General features: G+C 41.9%; 2 protein-coding genes across 2 annotated transcripts in view; one reads left to right on the forward strand and one right to left on the reverse strand.

The window, feature by feature from the left end:
• LOC115464702 (oocyte zinc finger protein XlCOF6-like) overlaps nucleotides 1-6,499 on the reverse strand; it is a 35,914-nt gene extending 29,415 nt beyond the window's left edge. The window contains exons 1-3 of the mRNA XM_030195064.1: nucleotides 6,418-6,499; nucleotides 5,062-5,175; nucleotides 4,667-4,777 (exon numbers count right to left, since the gene is read on the reverse strand). Coding sequence (XP_030050924.1) covers nucleotides 4,667-4,777; nucleotides 5,062-5,175; nucleotides 6,418-6,499 — 307 coding nt within the window. The remainder of the gene's footprint in view (nucleotides 1-4,666; nucleotides 4,778-5,061; nucleotides 5,176-6,417) is intronic.
• A 10,707-nt stretch (nucleotides 6,500-17,206) lies between these two features.
• Nucleotides 17,207-18,152, forward strand: LOC115464703 (gastrula zinc finger protein XlCGF71.1-like). The gene is made up of 2 exons (XM_030195065.1): nucleotides 17,207-17,223; nucleotides 17,591-18,152. The coding sequence occupies exons 1-2, from the start codon at nucleotides 17,207-17,209 to the stop codon at nucleotides 18,150-18,152; spliced, it is 579 nt and encodes a 192-aa protein (XP_030050925.1).
• The last annotated feature ends 2,028 nt before the right edge of the window (nucleotides 18,153-20,180 follow it).

The following is a 20,180-nucleotide window of genomic DNA, read 5'->3' on the forward strand; positions in this document are numbered from 1 at the left end:
TTCCAATATCCTGAATATGTTAAATAGCACCAGTCCCAGTACAGATCCCTGTGGCACTCCACTATTCACCTTCCTTCATTATGAGAAATAGCCATTTAACCCTATCCTCTGTTTTCTGTTTTATTTAATTAGGTAGGAGCCTTTCCTACCCAGTTAAATGGTTTTTAAATATTGGCTCCCAAAGAATACTTAACGTGAAGGGAGGGGCAGAAACATCATCAAAGTTACAAAATGCACTCTCCCCCACCCCAGGACTGAGAGAAGAATCCTACTATTCAGGCTATAAATGCTGGGAGTTTGTCTCCTGGATTGGCTGATGAGGTATGAAGCCTGCAGAAACAGCCCTAGGTGTCTGACAAGGAGGTTTGATGGACTGGAGACAGCGTGACGTCACAAGTCTGAAGCCTGTCCACTTAAGGAGGTTTTAATTCTCCCCAATGCAGCTGCCGCCATTTGGTACACTCAGCATAACTGATAGGGTGACAACCTCCACCTACTAGCTTCAGGCCAGATAATGGGACAAGCACGCTCCTGCAGTCTCCTATTAATCACACCTCTTTGGTATCTGCAGTCTATTCAAGGCCCAATACTGGTGCTATTATCAGGAACATGGAAGTCAGGAGAGGAGAAGACAGGCCTGGGAGTAGAGAAGCATACATTTCATTTTCCTTATTCCACTTTATTACATACCTTAATCTAAAGTTACTCAAAGCATGGTATAAAATAAAATAACACAAAAATAACAAAAACATTAAAATGTGTTACAATGGTACAGAAAGGAAGTGAAACCATCCTGGAAAATTATGTTGGGGACCCTTTTCACCATGCCCTAGTCTGGCATGAAATATCCGATGGAGCCCTACATAAGCCGACATCATTGTTGGGCATCAGTGTTCATGCTATAAAAACAGATCCCTCCCTTGGTAATGGGCCACAGATGAAGGCCAAGAGCATGTTTTCAAAGGGGTGGGATACCGGTGTCGGAAATCGTATTTCAAGCGGACGAGTCGAAGAAACTTACTGACTTCACGGTAAACCTGGAGGACGTAATGGGGCAGTTCAGCAAACTGAAGAGTAGCAAATCTCCTGGACCGGATGGTATTCATCCTAGAGTACTGATAGAACTGAAAAATGAGCTTGCGGAGCTACTGTTAGTGATATTCAATTTATCCTTAAAATCGGGTGTGGTACCGGAAGATTAGAAGGTGGCCAATGTAACGCTGATTTTTTAAAAAGGTTCCAGGGGAGATTCGGGAAATTATAGACCGGTGTGTCTGACGTCGGTGCCGGGGAAAATGGTAGAGGCTATTATTAAAAACAAAATTACAGAGCACATCCAAGGACATGGATTACTGAGACCAAGTCAGCACGGCTTTAGTGTGGGGAAATCTTGCCTGACCAATTTACTTCAGTTCTTTGAAGGAGTAAACAAACATGTGTACAAAGGAGAACCGGTTGATATTGTGTATCTGGATTTTCAAAAGGCGTTTGACAAGGTACCTCATGAAAAGCTACAGAGGAAATTGGAGGGTCATGGGATAGGAGGAAATGTCCTATTGTGGATTAAAAACTAGCTGAAGGATAGGAAACAGAGAGCGGGATTAAATGGGCAGTATTCACAATGGAGAAGGGTAGCTAGAGGGGTTCCTCAGGGGTCTGTGCTAGGACCACTGCTTTTTAATATATTTATAAATGATTTAGAGATGGGAGTAACTAGCGAGGTAATTAAATTTGCTGATGACACAAAGTTATTCAAAGTCGTTAACTCGCGACAAGATTGTGAAAAATTACAGAAGGACCTTACGAGACTGGGAGACTGGGCGGCTAAATGGCAGATGACGTTTAATGTGAGCAAGTGCAAGGTGATGCATGTGGGAAAAAAGAACCCAAATTATAGCTATGTCATGCAAGGCTCCACGTTAGGAGTTACGGACCAAGAAAGGGATCTGGGTGTCGTCGTCGATAATACACTGAAACCTTCTGCTTAGTGTGCTGCTGCGGCTAAGAAAGCGAATAGAATGTTGGGTATTATTAGGAAAGGTATGGAAAACAGGTTTGAGGATGTTATAATGCCATTGTATCGCTCCATGGTGCGACCGCACCTTGAGTATTGTATTCAATTCTGGTCGCCGCATCTCAAGAAAGATATAGTAGAATTGGAAAAGGTGCAGCGAAGGGCGATTAAAATGATAGCGGGGATAGGACGACTTCCCTATGCAGAAAGACTAAGGAGGCTAGGGCTTTTCAGCTTGGAGAACAGACGGCTGAGGGGAGACATGATAGAGGCATATAAAATAAGGGGTGGAGTGGAACAGGTGGATGTTGAAGCGTCTGTTCACGCTTTCCAAAAATACTAGGACTAGGGGGCATGCGATGAAACTACAGTGTGGTAAATTTAAAACAAATCGGAGAAAATTTTTCTTCACCCAATGCGTAATTAAACTCTGGAATTCGTTGCCGGAGAACATGGTGAAGGCGGTTAGCTTGGCAGAGTTTAAAAAGGAGTTATACTGTTTCCTAAAGGACAAGTCCGTAAACTGCTACTAAATGGACTTGGGAAAAATCCACAATTCCAGGAATAACATGTATAGAATGTTTGTACGTTTGGGAAGCTTGCCAGGTGCCCTTGGCCTGGATTGGCCGCTGTCATGGACAGGATGCTGGGCTCAATGGACCCTTGGTCTTTTCCCAGTGTGGCATTACTTATACACTTATGTACCACAGAGGAAGCACCTCAGGAGACTCAAAGCCAGCAAGGAACCTTGCGGCCCTGTGAAGGGTTCCTCTGTATTGGAGAATACCTTTGGTTGTACTCCTTGTTGTCGTACCATCACAGTTAGTCGCTTCCTGAATGTAAATCATTATTGCAATTTCCACCAGAAGATAAACTGTAAACAATCACTGTAATTTCATCAGAATGTAAATTGTAAGCCACTAAGAAAAGGGAAGGTTAAATACTCAAAGAAAGCTACTGGTATTCCTTTAATTGGACCTATGGATAGCTGTATCATCACTTCTGACCCTCAGAAGGTGACTGGAAAGGGTGGGGCTATTAATATTGCTGAAGTCTCCTTTGGATGCTTCTCTGTCTGATTCCTCACTCATCACCCCCTCCCTCCTGGAACTCCACTGGAGTCACTTACAGATCCATCTAGGGAAGGTGGTCGATGTGGAGAAGCTATTGAAGAGCAACAGTCCAAAGGGAAGTTTTCTGGCCTCTTACAAGTTTCAGACGATAAAATAACTAACTTCTAGGCTGTCATGGTCTCTATGGATGCAGGTGCTAATATTGTCTTGCCTGAGACATCTACCTTGGGTCTCATTAAGTGTGTGTGTGTGGGGGGGGGGGGGGGGGGGTGCCGGAGAGAGATTAAAAATCACAGTGTTCCTATTAAACTAGTTTCCTGTTCTGGTGTTCTTGGGGTGAGTGCTGTATCACTTAAATCATCTAAGGAAGAGAGAAATTTAGAAATATAAGACTTTTGGCTAGAATGGAGTCTACTGTCTCTAGTTCCTTAACTCAGTTATGCCAGTTTACAGGAGAGATATCTTTTAAAATTCATTTTTGGAAGGTGAATTAGCTATGTGTAAGACCAAGGTAATCAACCTGGAAGCAGGGTAAGGTTGATACATCTTGTAAAGCTTTATCAACCTTAACCAGCTTCCCTCCCAGGGTAGAAGAACAGCAACGGGGAAAGGGCTGCTTATCTTATTTTCAATTTAAAGATGGAAGGTACCCTGGGTATGGATACTGGGTTCCTTTAGGTCTTTCAAGGAATATAGAGTTGGGTGGCTTGGGGATTTTAGTTGCTGTTTATGGATGGGGGTGAGAGGCAGGGGGTGGGCTTATATAACATCAGAACTTGTACGGGAAGTAGAATTCAGATATGAACCAGAATGTTTGTACATTTCACTGTTTTTGATGTTCTAAGTGAGTCCTCAATAAAAATGGAACGATTCAAAAAAAAAAAAAAAAAAAAAAAGAGAGAATCTGGTATTGGATAACAATGTGGAGAAAATGGAGAATGTAATTTACATTTCCTGAATTTCCCTATATGTAAATTGAGTACCTGCCTCTATTATCTAAGAACAGACCAAAGGACCATCAAGCCCAGCATCCTGTTTCCAACAGTAGCCAATCCAGGTTACAAGTACCTGGCAAGACTCCAAAACAGTACAATACATTTTATGCTGCTTATCCAAGAAATAAACTAAATGCTTTTACTACATTCTCTGGCAAAGAATTCCAAAGTTTAATTACACATTGAGTGAAGAAATATTTTCTTCAATTCATTTTAAATTTACTACTTTGTACCTTCATTGTGTTATCTACTGTAATTTGACCTTCCTCAGGAGCAATACAAAAAATCCACTGCTAAGTCAAAGTAAACCATGTTCGTTAAATTGTTCCTCCCTCAACAACGGAGAAGCCTCTTCACCACTATCAACCCTTTCAACAATACAGATTTCTCAACACCATTACATTTAGGACACCCACCTCTATCAGGTGCCTCCTGTGTCTCTGGGAGAAGCCTATTTCATCAAAGTAGGGGAACAAACAGTGAGAGAAAGAGAAAAGATAATGCCTTTTATCTCACTAGCAATGAATTCCTAAATGGTCCCGACTGATCACAATAAAGATGAGCAGGAGGAATTTTAAACTTACTCATTGAAGGGAGAGTCTGTTCAGATATTTCTGATTCAGGATGATCCACTGAGGGGAGATCTTCCTCTTGTTTAACACTCACTGAGAAAACAGATGTCACAATCGGAAGGCCTGTTATGACAAAACACATCTAGAAGGATTCGGCAAGAATCTGATAATATTATATTAGGAAATAGATTTTAAGGGTCCTTTTAATAAGGTGCATTAACCAATTTCGCATATCAATTTTATATCTATGGACTTCTCAGCATTTAGCAAACACTAATCATTAGCGTGCATTAAATTCATTACAGTACCTTAGTAAAAGGACTCCTAAATGTTTCATGTCAGTGATTCATCTACTGTGATCTGAAAATGCAAATGCAAAGCCCTTTAAATCTAAAGCAGCTGCTTACTCTTGGTGGAGTCAATCAGGTTTTCTTTTCCCTCCAATTCACAGTGTTGTGCAAAATATTTCTCATCTTCTTTTTTAATCTTGAGTATAACATCAGGATTAACAATTGAATAACCTGTCAATAGGAAATAGAAAAATGGTATTTAAATTATATTTGCAAAATCCCTGTAGAGGTTCCACTTGTTTTCTCTTCTGATGGAGGAATGTGTGTGTGTCTAAATATGGGCTACAGCCTGCCACTTGAGTAAGATTGAACCTTGGAGAATTGCTGGGACAGACATTTCTTTTCATGGCCCTCCTAGATGGAGGATTTGCAGATGTCAGACTTTCGGTGCTATCCAAAGGGGGTTACACATTGTACAGTATAATTGACTAGTGTGCAGTTGACATTTCATGCTCTTATATAGATTTTTTAGTTCTCAGCAAGAAATCTGAGAAGTAAATCATTCCCCTGGTTTCTGTACCACATTTTTGTTGTATAAAAAAGGAAGACAGCCTCCAGCAGGTCCTGTATGAAGCCTCTATCTTAAGGTCTTTCACTGGCTCCTGTTGGATATGGGATGGCATCAGAAGCCAGGCTCTAAATTTCAGAGGCCCATGATACCTGGAACCTGAGATTTTTCAACCACTGATTTCTAATGTGCCTGTATGGTAGTTAGAGAAGACATATTTACCTTGTGACACGAGAATACCATGAATCTCCTTGATGACCTTCTTGCAAAGCTCCTTCTGCCATTCTCCCAGAATGTTCCACTCTACTTCCAAGAAATAACCAGCAACATCCTTGAATGTGACCAATGTCTGGAACAAAAACTGGACACTCTCAGCCACAGGTTCATTGTGTTTAACAGACCTTATTATAGAAGCTCTGTGAGATCAGATCTCTAGTACATTATAATATAAAGAGAACTCTGGTTCCTTAAAACTCCAGCATTTTGGACAGATTTTCTTAGAGAAACACTGGGAATTTAGCAGTTGGAAAGGAAAAAGAGGCAGCAGCAGCAGCTGAAGACGTGGGAGGGAGAGATGCAAGTGGCTTAGTGTCGGAAGGCAGAAACGTGGATAATGCTGTAATGTTTTTAGAAAGTACAGCGATGACAGAGAAGAAGGGACAAGTATTTCTGTATGTGAAAAATAATATCAAAGTGACTAAAATACAGGAGACATGAGGAAAAGAGGAGATGCTGTGGGCCAACTTGCACATCTCTGAGTCAGATGGAGGCACTGGACAGAGATCTGGCTAAAAACACACAAAAGGTGGAAATGAAAGTGGGGATCACTGTTGGGGGACTTTAACCAGCCAGAAGTGGGTTGCAATATCCTGTCCGCAGGTTAGGAAATCCCATAGTACTTCTACATGCACTAATGAAGCTGGGAACATCACACATTCCTGGCTGCATAAATGCACCATTGGCAGACCCTGATCCTGAACCTTCCATCTATTAATGAGACCAGGCAGTGGTAAAATAACAGAGGCAGCTCTCGTTTCCTCCTTCTCATAAATCCCTGGGGCTGGACTTCCCAAGGACAAAGTAATGCAATTTATCTCCAACATGTTCAATTCTTCTACCAACAAGGAGTCGGACTAGTTAATGCTCCATCCAAAACAGTGTACAGGGAAACCCCCTGGATAGAAGAGGAAATAATTTCTTGCCTGATCAGACATTTCCCTCCTGGTTTCCCTCTCAATTCTGCAGTTGCTGGGATGGATTTGGGCTGCACATTTCCCTGTTCCTGAAAAAATGAGGAAAAGAGAACGAGGATGGGCTGTTTCCTGAGAGTCCCAGACAAAGTTCCTCCTCTGCAGAAAAGGGACTGGGTCTGGCAGGGATTTCCAGTTGCAGGACTCAAATGTTTCTACTTTTTATTCGGAATCTTTACTTGCAAATTTGCAACCTGTCCTGCAAACAGAAGAACAGAAAAGGCCGGGGGAGCAACTGCAAGGAGCATGGGCTCTTCTTGACCCTCCCCTTCCTGTGAGGTCATCCAAGAACATCCCACCTCTTTAAGGTGGTTTTCTAGAGACACTGTAGCACGTTCCACTGCAAGGAGAACAGATCTGGGAACTGTTTAGTCCTCTCGTTCCTATAGATTTGTATTTTTTGCACTGTGGGACCCTTTGAGTGTATGGCAATGACGGCTGCGCGGAGGGAGTGGAAACAGAGATCAACAAAATTGACTTCGTTGCTTACAATGGACTAGATAAGTTGACTTCCACTCCTGTCTATTAAGGTCTGAACATGCTTTTTGCTTTCTTTGTCTAGTAGTTGCAAAACAGAAAATGCCTCAGAACGAAAGCAGAAACTTTCTGTTTCTGGGGTCTGGAAATCCCCGCCCCGCAAGACCCAGTCTCAGATCTGCAGAGGGGGAGAGGAATTTATCTAAGACATGGAATCAGTTCAACCTCCTCTTGCTCCAGGAAAAGGGAAATCTCCAGTCCGAATCCATCCCAGCAGCAACAACAGAATTCAGAAGGAAAACAGCAGAGAAATGTCTAGCCTGGTTTCTGAGCAGGTAAGAAATTATTCTCTCTCCTCTTGTACACAGGGTTCCAGCACTAAAAGGAAAACATTTCTGTGCACAGCTTTTCCAGCTTTCTTTTCTCTCTCATTTGGGCACGATATAAAAGACAGATCCAGCGGGATCCTCGGGATCTTCCCGGATTCGATCGGAAACATTTTAAAACTTCATTTTTCTTTTGGTAGTCCTTTACATATGAACATTTAACATCTATCCTCCTAATATTTTTTTTTCTTTTCTCTGTTGATGGCATTTAACGCTGGACATTATTCTCCCTCACCCTCCCATTTCCGCACAATCTCGTCCACCTTAAAAGGGCCGAGCCCCGTACTACCGTAAATGTGATTGGTTCCTCACCAGAGGACGTACCGTAAATGTGACTGGTTCCTCGCCAGAGGACGGTAACTTGACATTAGGGGGCGTGGTAAAAGGGGCAAGCCCCCATACGTCATATCACAGGTGGTTCCTCGCCAGAGGACGGTAATGCACGTCATGGGGGGCGTGGTAAAAGGGGCCAGCCCCCAAACGTCACATCACAGGGGGCGTGCGTGGCCAGTGGGCGTGACTTAGCAGGGTCTTTTTTCTAGGAGGTTATCAATAGAAAGGATAAAATAGGAGGTTAAAACAGGACTTTTTTTCGGAGGTTAAAACAGGACACGGGTTCTTCGTAGACCACTAAAGCCAATAGGCGGAGCTTGCTTGCAATAGACTGAGCATGCTGCCGTTTTAGTTCACCACAACAATGTCAATTGACAACACTAGCAAAAGATTATTAGAAATAACGGATTGATTATGCGTGGTCCATCTGTATAGTGTAAACCTAATCCAGTTGGATACAGATGGTAAAATGTCATTGTGATCCTTTTTCCTGATTGGTTCATGGTCTTAACTGTTGTTGTAATCTGCCTTGGGAAGCCTGGTGTTATAAAGATGGAATAAAAAACTCTCCATTAATTGGGGCACATGGTCCCTGTGGGACTCCACATTCAGGTGTCCATGCGGCTGAAGTAGTCAAGTTAGATGTCACTTGATATGATCGTGTGGTTAGGAATCCTTTGAACCAGTTGAGAACGTTGCCTCCAATTCCGAAGTATTCGAGGATATGTAGTAGTATTCCATGATCAACCATGTCGAAAGCGTTTGACATGTCAAATTGTAGGAGTAGTATGTTCTTTCCAGTTGCAATCGTTTGAATTTTGTCATGAGAGTGACTAATACAGTTTCGGTACTGTGGTTAGACCGATATCCTGACTGGGAGTCGTGGAGTATTGAGAATTTATTTAGATAGTTTGTGAGTTGTTTGGTCACTAACTCTTCCATTAGTTTTGTTATTAAGGGAATGGATGCTACTGGTCTGTAGTTGGTTATTTCACTGGCACTTTTCTTTGCGTCTTTGGGTATGGGGGTTTGTAGAATGTTTCCTTTCTCCTTCGGGAAGAGTCCATTTTGTAACATATAGTTCAAGTGTTTCGTTATGTCTGTTATAAATTGTTGAGGAGCAGATGTCATAAGATTGTTTGGACATATATCTAGTTTGCAATGAGATTTGGCAAATCTTTTGAGCGTTTGGGAGATGATATCCTCTGATAGTGTCTCGAATTTGGTCCAGGGTCTGTCTGCTGGGTAGATGCCAGGATCTGGGTCTAGACAGTGAAGGAGTTCAGCATAGTCGATGGTACTGACAGGTATCTTAAGTCTCTAAGAGCGTCTCTAGGGATTCTCTCGGATTCGTGAGGTGTACCAGCAGATCATCCGCAAATGCTGCGACTTTAAATACATGGGGTCCTATTTGAACTCCTTTAATCATCGGGTTCCCATAATATCCCTGATAAGAGGATCTAAAACCAAAACAAATAAAAGTGGTGATAGGGGGCATCCCTGCCTCGTGCACTTCTTAATAGGGAAACCCGTTGATTCCAGGCCATTAACCCAGACCATCGCACTAGGGTTGAACTGCTGCAACAAATCGCCCAGAGAACCCATAACTCTCCAATGTGGCAAAGAGAAAATCCCAATGTACCTTATCGAAGGCTTTTTCCACGTCGAAACTGACTAGCATCGAATGTAAATCCTCCTGAGCGCTGCTTTCCAACATAGCCAGAATCGTCCTAAGGTTTTTACCCACTGACCTACCTCCTACAAAACCCACCTGACATTCATGTATCAAGCGCGGCAGCAGTCATGCCAACCTATTAGCCAGTATTTTTGCCAGCAATTTCGCATCATAATTCAACATGGAAATAGGACGATACGATGTCGGTTCTAAGGGATCTTTCCCAGGTTTAAGTAGCAGAACAATTTGCGCTCTATTTAAATCAGGCGGCAGCACCTTATTCTCTATTAGTTGGTTAAGAAATTTGGTAAGATCCGGTATAATGTCTGCTTAACGGTTTTTAAATAGAGACCTAAAAATTGAATCTACCACAGAAGTCTCAATTTTAAAGAAGAATTGTATATCATCACTGTAAATTCTATAGAACAGACCCAGTCCCTTCAGCAAAATGCATAAAGGAAGAAGAAAGATGTTGAACAAAATTGCTGAAAGGGCAGACCCTTGGGGCATTCTAGTCATTAACTTTACTCTCTCAGATCTATACGATCCTTTAACAACACAAAAACTGTTCACTCAAAAAAGAGGAAAACTCGTCATCGAAAGCAGTAAAGTTTCTGTGTCATGCTCACATCTGAAGACAAATTGATATTTAAAAAACCCACCAGTTGAAGCAACACAGCTTTTTCAATCTCCTTAGCTATAAAAGGAAGTGATAAGATAGGTCTAAAATTCTCAACGTTGGTGTTATCTAGTTTAACATTTTTTATCAGTGGTTATTACTGATTCATTTTTTAGGAAATCAGGAAAAGAACCTTCCTCCAAAAACTTATTGACTACGTGAGTCATGAATGCCTAATGCTATAGCAACCAAACCATGACAAAGATCAAAAGCAGAGCTTGGTATTACTTCTACACTATAATTTTTACTATTCACACTAGAAAATTCATTCCACGATTCTACACTATACAAAACTGAATCACATAATCTCTCTGTAGTCTCTTCACTCACACACACTCTCTCTCTTTCTCTTGCTCCTGCCATTAAGCTTCTTCTCTCTCTCTCTCTCTCTCTCTCTCTAACTCTGCCATTCAGCCTCTTCCACTCACTCTCTCTCTGCCCCCTGGCATGCAGCTTCTTCACTCACTCACCCTCTGTGCCTTCTGCCTTGCTGCTCTTCTCTCTCTCTCTCTCTCTCTGGCTTCTGCTGTATAGCCTCTTTACTTTTCTTTGTGTCCCTTGCCATGCATCCTCTTCTTCATCTCTCTGTGTCATGGTTTGGTTGCTAAAGCATTAGGTACCCTGACCATTGATTTCATGACTCACTTAGTCAATAAGTCTTTGGAGGAAGGTTCTTTACCCAATTCCTTAAAAAATGCATCAGTAATGCCATTAATAAAAAATGTTAAACTAGATAATATCAATGTTGAGAACTTTAGACCTATCTTATCATTTCCTTTTATAGCTAAGGTGATTGAAAAAGCTGTGTTGCAGTCTCTTCACTCTCTCTCTCTCTCTCTGTTCTCCCTGCCGTGTGGCCTCTTCATCCCTTGCTATCTCTTTGCCCCTTGCCATGCAGCCTCTTCCTTTTTGGAAAGAGATGAGGATAAAGCGAGCGTGCTAAACAAATACTTCTCTTTGGTTTGCACGGAAGAAAATCCTGGAGAAGGACTGCGGTTGCCTGCCGAGGATATATCTGGGAATGGAGTGGATATTGTGCCGTTCACAGAAGAAAGTGTTCATAAGCAGCTTGAAAATCTGAAAGTAGACAAAGCTAGTGGGCCGGATGAGATACATCCCAGGATACTGAGGGAGCTCAGAGAAATCCTGGTGGGACCTTTTAAGGATTTATTTAATAGATCTTTAGAGATCTATTAAGTATCTATCCACACTTGTCCTTCCTTAAACCCTTCCCGTGCACTCCACTCCATGGATAAATCCTTCTTATCTGTTCCCTTCTCTACTACTGCCAACTCCAGACTTCGCGCCTTCTGTCTCGCTGCACCCTACACCTGGAATAAACTTCCTTAGCCCCTACATCTTGCCCCATCCTTGGCCACCTTTAAATCTAGACTGAAAGCCCACCTCTTTAACATTGCTTTTGACTCGTAACTACTTGTAACCACTCGCCTCCACCTACCCTCCTCTCCTCCTTCCTGTACACATTAATTGATTTGATTTGCTTACTTTATTTTTTGTCTATTAGATTGTAAGCTCTTTGAGCAGGGACTGTCTTTCTTTTATGTTTGTGCAGCGCTGCGTATGCCTTGTAGCGCTATAGAAATGCTAAATAGTAGTAGTAGTAGTAATAGTAGTAGTAGTAGTAGATGGGAGAGGTTCCACAGGATTGGCCAGGAGTGGATGTGGTCCCTCTTGTGAGGAACAGGGAAACTACAGGTCCCAGAAGGCATTGAAAGACAGAAGGAATCCAGAAAGAGAAGCTACAGGTCCCAGAGGGCATTGAAAGACAGAAGGAATCCAGAAAGGGGAAACGACAGGTCCCAGAGGGCATTGCAAGATTGGAGGAATCCAGAAAGGGGAAACTACAGGTCCCAGAGGGCATTGCAAGACAGGAGGAATCAGGACAAAAAAACTCATCAGGTTCAAGAGGAGGGAAGGGAAGAGCTTGATTGGGAAATGGAATCAGATGAGGAGAGGGTGGAACACCTGAGGGAGGGCATGGAGGAGGAGGGTATGGAGTGGGATGTATCAGAACAAGGGAGGGAGGGAGGAGAGAGTAGAGGAGGAGATGGAGGTTTCAGCAGGGAGAACTGGAGAAGGAAAGTGACTACTGGGAGGACAGAAGAGGAATCATCTGTGGCCAACAGAGATCGGTGGGTGGATGTCAGGAGGTAAATGCTGACGAATGAGGGTGGTGGATCTCTGAAGCCTGGCTAAAGTGAACTGTGTTTTGGAGCCTGGCTAAAGTGAACTGTGTTTTGAAGCCTGAATAAAGGGAACTGGGTTTAAAGTTTGGCTAAAGTGAACGGGGAACGAAGTTGATTAATTAAGTTGATTAAGAGGACATAAAGAGTTGGATTGAACTTCGTTTTTTTTTCTGAGAACTTACTTCTCTTAAGGTGATGGGGAGTGGGGACCTTATTCTCGGTCCAGGAAAAGAAGTGAGGCTTACTTGGCAGATGGTATTTCCGTAAGCGCAGCACTGAGAAGAGGTTCATCCTGACACTCTTCACAAAAGCAAGGACAGGGAAGAAGTGGGCAACTACAGGTCAGTAAACCTCACGTTAGTGGTAGGAAAAATAATGGAGTTGCTGCTGAAAGAAGATATAGTTAACTTTCTAGAATCCAGCAGATTGCAGGATTGGAGACAACGTGGCTTTACCAAAGGAATATCTTGCCAAACCAATCTGATTGATTTCTTTTACTAGGTGTCCAAAGAACTGGATGAAGGACATGCAGTAGATGTAATCTATTTGGGATTTTAGCAAAGCCTTTGACACGGTTTCTCACAGAAAACTTTTGAATAAGCTGAGAGGGCTGAATTTAGGATCCAAAATGGTGAACTGGATTGGAAGCTGGTTGGCCGACAGGCAGCAGAGGGTGGTGGTAAAGGGAATCTAATTGGAGGAAAGGAAGGTGAGTAGCGGAGTGCTAATAAATCAGTACTGGGACCGATTCTGTTTAACATATTTGTGGGAGTCATTGCTGAAGGGTTAGAAGAAAAAGTTTGCCTTTTTGTGGATGACACAAAGATAGCCAATAGTGTGGATAACCCTGAGGGAGTAGAAACCATGAGAAGAGATCTCCAAAAATGAGAAGAATGGTCAAAAGGTCTGGCAGTTAAAATTTTATCAATCTAATACACACTGAGGTACCTATTAAGGCCAGTTTCCAAAAAAAAAAACCCAGTTTTTAAAATTACTAGGAAACTTAATTTAAAAAAATCAACTTTATTTCTTCTTGTATTTTCATTAAATATATCTCCCCAAAATACTACTATTAAGTTCAAAATGACAAATATTTCCTTACTAGTTCACTAGTTGCTCAGTGGCTTAAAAAAATCACGTTACCTATTCCAACAGTTTCTTAATAGTTCTTAATCCTTTTAAAGCATTATTTGCACTATCCACTATTGTTTTACTGGTTGTTTTTCACATGTGTATACAAATGTCCAATCTGGGTCACTCATCCAAAGATATCAAAGACATGAATTTATCTGCTGTGACTCTCCTGTTATTCTTACAAATGACCTGCACTTTTAAATTCTCCTCCAGTAATCAAATGTCTTACTGTTCTTGCTGCGCCACGGAGTCCAATCCGGCCAGCAGTACTGCGCAGACAAATCCTCTCAACTGTTATCTTAGAAACCGGACAGCTGGTTAAGGACTATTTACACTACAACAAGTAAAAACAAAAAGGAAAAAAACCAAGAGAAGCACTTCTCGGGGTAACACTGGTTTATTTCTTTATCCAGAGATTTAGGATAAATAATAAGAAATAGTCATAGATATAGTCTAGAATAGGACAGAAAAGAGAACATATACAGAAATGAAATTACAATGGAAAATTGGTCAGGGCAGTCTCTCAGTTCTCTGGCATGAGGCCAAGAGCACTGCACACTGACCAACCTCCTATCTGGCAGAGAAATATTATATAGGGTTTCTTTTCCCTTTCAATACAAAAGGAGCACAAGAAGGAGGAGGGTTTCTCTCACCCCCTTAATTAGCATCTTACAGTCAGTCAGGATCTCCTGTCAATAAAGAAATACATAGCATCTGTTTACATTTCCTTTGAAGATGCAGTTGGTCTGTTGTCCAAATGTTTTGGATCATTATATCTCTTCTATTCATCTTTACAGCTTTTCTCACACAAGAATATATTTCTCAGAACCTTTGATCTTTTATCTTAGTATTTCTCCTATATCCTTATTCTAAAAATGGAGACAAGAGTTAAACTGTTTCCTTTTAGATGTGATATATTTCTCACCTGATAGCCCAGCCTCTGTGTTTTGGAAAACATGTCAGAACATAGTTTCTCTTGTTTTTCAAGGAAATGCATAATAAAGAAAGCTACAAAAGGCTCCAGTTGCCTGGCCCCAGTAGTCTGCTTCTCAGAGAAGTTCAATTGCCTCTCCTTTGTGAGATACAGTATTGATCTTTTGTTTTAGACAGAAAGATGTCTTCTGCAAGTGTTATTTCCCCTCAGTGTTACAAGATAAAGTCAATCTCATTTGCTTTGAAGTGGCCTTATACAAAAGACATGGGAAAGACTTCTGTCTGCTGGATTCCCTTAGGCCTGACCATATTCAATGGGAGAGATCGTGGGCAATCAAGTTCAATTACCTGACTTGGCAAGAGGAGGGGTAGAGTGTAAATTGCTATTCCAGCAAGCTTTTCCCATGATTAGAAAGAGAGAAACCTCCATTTCTTTCTGTCCAAAAATATGAGGAATTAATTCTGTATATTAAATAATTGGAGGCCTTCCGCCTCCTCCAACAGTTCTGGGTAATCACTCAAAAATAGTCCAATCTGCAATCCAGTGTTAAATGCTTGACAACGTGAGAGCAAACAATTCTTCTGAATTCCTATACCGTTCCCGACATGCAACCATTTTTCATATTCCAAAGCATCATTGGGAGAACAGAGCTAAATGAAATTCTTATACTAAATTCTCACAGATGTCCTGAATGAGACCTGGGATGGTTTGAGTCTGGAGCAAGTAAGGAAGGCCCACCTAAATCTTCACCAAATGACTCCTATGGGAGAGAAACCATTTAAATGTTCAGAATGTGATAATTGTTTCAGAAGCAAGGCCCACCTAAATCTTCACCGATGGACTCGTATGAGAGAGAGAGAGAAAGAAACTATCAGCTAGAGAGAGAGAGAGACCCCCATGACTTGCTGTTACTTTTACCATTGCTGCCGCCATCTCAGTGGGGCAGCTTTCCGACAGTGGTGTTCACAGGAAAGAGAATTCTGATGCTGTGCCAACTGTTTGTAAACCAAACGAAGATTTTGCGATGCAATTGGGGTCACGACTCACAGTTTGGGAACTGGTGCCTTAGAGGCTGCCTTGTCAGAAAGTGGTCTAGTGCAATCTCTAGATTTTTGTAAGGCATTTTTGTCTGGGCTTTGTTATATGTTTTTTTTGAGGCATTATAGTTTGTATTTGCAGGCAAGATAGGATGCAGTCTTTGGATAGAGTGTGGATCGTGGGTATGGCTGTCCCACCCTTATGAAGGTCATTGCTATGGTACTTGCCACTGAATGCTAAGGAAGGAGGCATGTGATCCTAGGTTTTTTTTCTTTTTTTAGTTCCTCCAGAGCAGTTCAGAACCAACCCAGGGTTGTTTGCTCTGTAGACACATGATTTGATTACAGAAAAAAGGTCTACTGGGCACATGCAGATTGGCAGTAGAAACCACAAATGAAGTGGGCAAGTTTGGAAGAAAAAAGAGTGACACACAAATTGTTTTTATGCTTGGTGACTTGAATATGATGGAAGGCTTGAGAGGTCACTCGTCTAACTTTGTTATTAAGATACTGGCTTAAAGGGAATCTGCAGAGGGCATGTATAGGATTATTTTGAAGCTAGTGTTTTCTCAGTCTTTAGCTGCTGGTAGGAGTGCAGAACCCACTCAACTTTCATTTCATTTTATTAGATTTATCTCTCACAAGCATTCAGATAGATATCAAATCTAGCTCTATGTGGCTTACAAGAGTTATGATAACATCAAATATATAGGATCACAAAGAAGCAGTATAGTATAACACTGAAATAGATGGATGTATAGCAATTTTAATAATGAGGGAAGACCAAATTTCTCCCTATGTATTTTAAGAGGATATTTTCAGAATATTGGTATTTACACACATATTTCAGGATATCTCATTCAAAATATTTATGTGGGGTGTGAGTTTGTAACTGTGAACACCTAAGGTTTGATATTCAAACCAGTTTAAATGGGCAGGAGAGGCTTCTACCCACTTAAATCCCTTGGGGCCACCTAACTCCCAATATTCATTGATACTAAAGCAAGCAGTACCACTGAATATTGCCTCTGACCGCTCACAGAAAAAGTGGGCAGGTCAGAGGAGCCCAGGGTTATGCGTTTGCCAGCTTCCTCACATAGGACATGAACTACTGAATACTGGACCGGCACCCGCATAACTTTTGTGTTTTCATTTGCCCCCCGAGCCCCCTGCTTCCCTCCTGACAAAGCTCCCTCCTTTCTTCCCCCCCCCCCCCCCACCAGTTCTACCTCTATCCCAGATGCTCCAGTGGGTTTTCAGAGGTAGGAGCACAGCCTCCTTGCGGGTTCCTGTCTTAAGAGTGTCATTTTCCATAGTTGTAAAATTAAAGATCTTTTTTTTTTTTTTTTTATCCAACAGATGATGGATTTAGGAATGAAAGTGAAAGAGTGGGAATGTGCGATGTGCGGCAGAAAGAAAAATGGAAATAGAAAGGCTGCGCCAGAGACAGCACAGATCCTTCAGCTGACTGTGAGGAAGGTATCAGTAGCATAACATCAAATGATGTGAATGCAGTAGCCCAGAAAGGAGAAAGATTAAACAGATCAAAGAGAAACTGCAGCTGTTGCCCAAAACTTGTACAATGTGGAAGACTGAAAGGTGAGAGAGATTTTAAAAGTGCTGATATTTGTGAGAGCTGTACCACTGACTCAAATTCTATTGATCACCACATAAGCAGGCAAAGGCCTGACGTTCATGATAAGTTGTTCACAAGGAAGGATAGTGTGACACGGCACGAAAAGTTTCATAAGGGAGAGAAACCATTGAAATGCTCAGAATGTAATAAATATTTCTCTACTAAGGCTAACCTGAAAATTCATGAAAGAATTCATACTGGAGAGAAGCCTTTTAAATGCTCAGAATGTGATAAATATTTTAGATTGAAAGCCCAGCTGAAATATCATGAAAGTATTCATACGGGAGAGAAACCATTTAAATGTTCAGAATGTGATAAATGTTTCACAAGGAAGTATTATCTTACAGAGCATGAAAAGATTCATACAGCAGAGAAACCATTTAAATGCTCAGAATGTGATAAATATTTTAGAAACAAAGCACAGCTGAAAATTCACATGAAATCATTTAAATGTTCAGAATGTGAGAAATGTTTCAGAAAGCATGAACTGAAAAGTCATGAATGGAGTTGTACAGGAGAGAAACCATTTAAATGCTCAGAATGTAATAAATGCTTCCATACTAAAGGTAACCTGAAAAGTCATGAAAGTATTCATATGGGAGAGAAACCATTTAAATGCTCAGAATGTGATAAATATTTTAGAAACAAAACCCAGCTGACATGTCATGAAAATATTCATACAGGAGAGAAATCATTTAAATGCTCAGAATGTGATAAATGGTTCACAAGAAAGAGTAGTCTGATATGGCGTGAAAAGTTTCATACAGGAAGGAAACCATTTAAATGTTCAGAATGTGATAAATTGTTCTATGGGAAAGGCCAGCTGAAAATTCATGAAAGAATTCATACTGGAGAGGATCCAAGATGGCTGCACCCTGCTAGGACGCCTTAGACCTCGCTCCTTACGATGCCTAAACGTCGAGGGAAAATCGCGGGCAGAGCTTCCCCCGCATTCATCCCCGTTACCTGGTCCTTTGGATCGATTCATGAGGCCACGGGCACTTATACAAGAAGGCGGAATGCCTCCGATTGGGAACGCCGGCGAACGGGAGATATTGGCTTCCCCCGGACTGGAAACAACTTTAAGCCCTGCTGCACGCACTCCTCCTCCTCAACCGCTTGGAGCCAGTTCCTTCATCTTTGACCCGACGGGGTCTCCCTCGGAAGGAGTAGGGGACCCGGAAGAACTTCGGGGAGAAGCGTCTCTACCATCAGGGGAAGGAATGGAGGGCAGTTTGCCCATATCGTCGCCATCTATTGAGGAGAGAGAAACTGAGGGTCGAAGTGCAGCAGATTTACAGTCTTCAGTAAGGTTTGAACTTCCTAAAGAGCTAGTGGCCAAGCCAAAAAATGTGACTTTAGATACTTTATGGGATTTAATGTCTAATCTGGGACAATGTTTTCTTAAGCAAACTGAAGAGTTTTTACCAAGAGTAAAGAGTATTGAAACTGACTTGAAAAAAAAGGAGGAAGAGTTTAAAGTTTTAAATGAAAAAATGGAAAAAATTGATCAAAGGGTTATGATGATGGAAATGTTACAAACTACGATGGTAAAAGATGTAACTAATCTCAGGCGGAAAACAGAGGTTTTTGACAATTATACTAAAAATCACAACCTGAGATTCGTTAATTTTCCTAGGATACCAAGAGGGGCATAATTGAACGAAAACGCCTATCTCCATGGGCGTTTATCTCCGAGAACGGGTCCGTGAAGGGGCGGACCGAACCATATTTTCGAAAAAAATAGACGCCCATGTTTTATTCAACAATGTGTGAGCTGGGCGTTTTTGTTTTTCAGCGATAATGGAAAATGAAAGCGCCCAGTTCAAAAATGAATAAATCCAAGACATGTATTCGTGGGAGGGGCCAGGATTTGTAGTGTACTGGTCCCCCTCACATGCCAGGACATCAACCGGGCACCCTAGGGGGCACTTTTACAAAACCAAAAAAAAAGGTAAAAGAGCTCCCAGGTGCATAGCACCCTTCCCTTGTGTGTTGAGCCCCCCAAATCCCCCTCAAAACCCACTGCCCACAAGTCTACACCATTACTATAGCCCTAAGGGGTGAAGGGGGGCACCTACATGTGGGTACAGTGGGTTTGGGGGGGTTGGACGACTAATAAGCATTAAGCAGCACAATTGTAACAGGTAGGGGGGATGGGCCTGGGTCCACCTGCCTGAAGTCCACTGCACCCCCTAACAACTCCTCCAGTGACCTGCATACTGCTGCCAGGGAGCTGGGTATGACATTTGAGGGTGAAAATAAAAATTTGTGAAACATCATTTTTTTGTGGTGGGAGGGGGTTAGTGACCACTGGGGAGTCAGGGGAGGTCATCCCCGATTCCCTCCAGTGGTCATCTGGTCATTTAGGGCACTTTTTGGGGCCTTATTCGTGAAAAAACAGGGTCCAGGAAAAGTGTCCTAAATTCTAGCTAAAAACGTATACTTTTTTCCCATTATCAGTGAAATGCACCCATCTTTGTTCGGCAGATAACCACGCCCCAGTTCTGCCTTCGCCACACCTCTGACACGCCCCCATCAACTTTGTCCGCATCCACGACGGAGTGCAGTTGAAAACGTCCAAAAATCGGCTTTCGATTATACCGCTTTATTCGGTTTTGTGAGATAAACGTCCATCTCCCGATTTAGGTCGGAACTTGGGCGTTTTTCTCGTTCGATTATAAGCAGGCAAATGTTCTTCCTCTTGAGATGTTGAAACGCTACTTCCATGAAAATTTGAATGTTCAGGAAAAGGATTTTCCACCCTTTTCCCAAGTTTATTATGTCCCAGAAAGGAACTTGAATCAAGAGACTGAAAAACCTATTGATGTTTCTCTTTTGCTTGAGACTTCTGACTCCGAACTGGTGACAGCCGCTACTTTGGTAGCGAATGTTGCCCTACTACCTGATAAGAATTGGA

The sequence above is a fragment of the Microcaecilia unicolor genome, chromosome 3, assembly GCF_901765095.1.
Source record: "Microcaecilia unicolor chromosome 3, aMicUni1.1, whole genome shotgun sequence".
Lineage (NCBI taxonomy): Eukaryota > Metazoa > Chordata > Amphibia > Gymnophiona > Siphonopidae > Microcaecilia > Microcaecilia unicolor.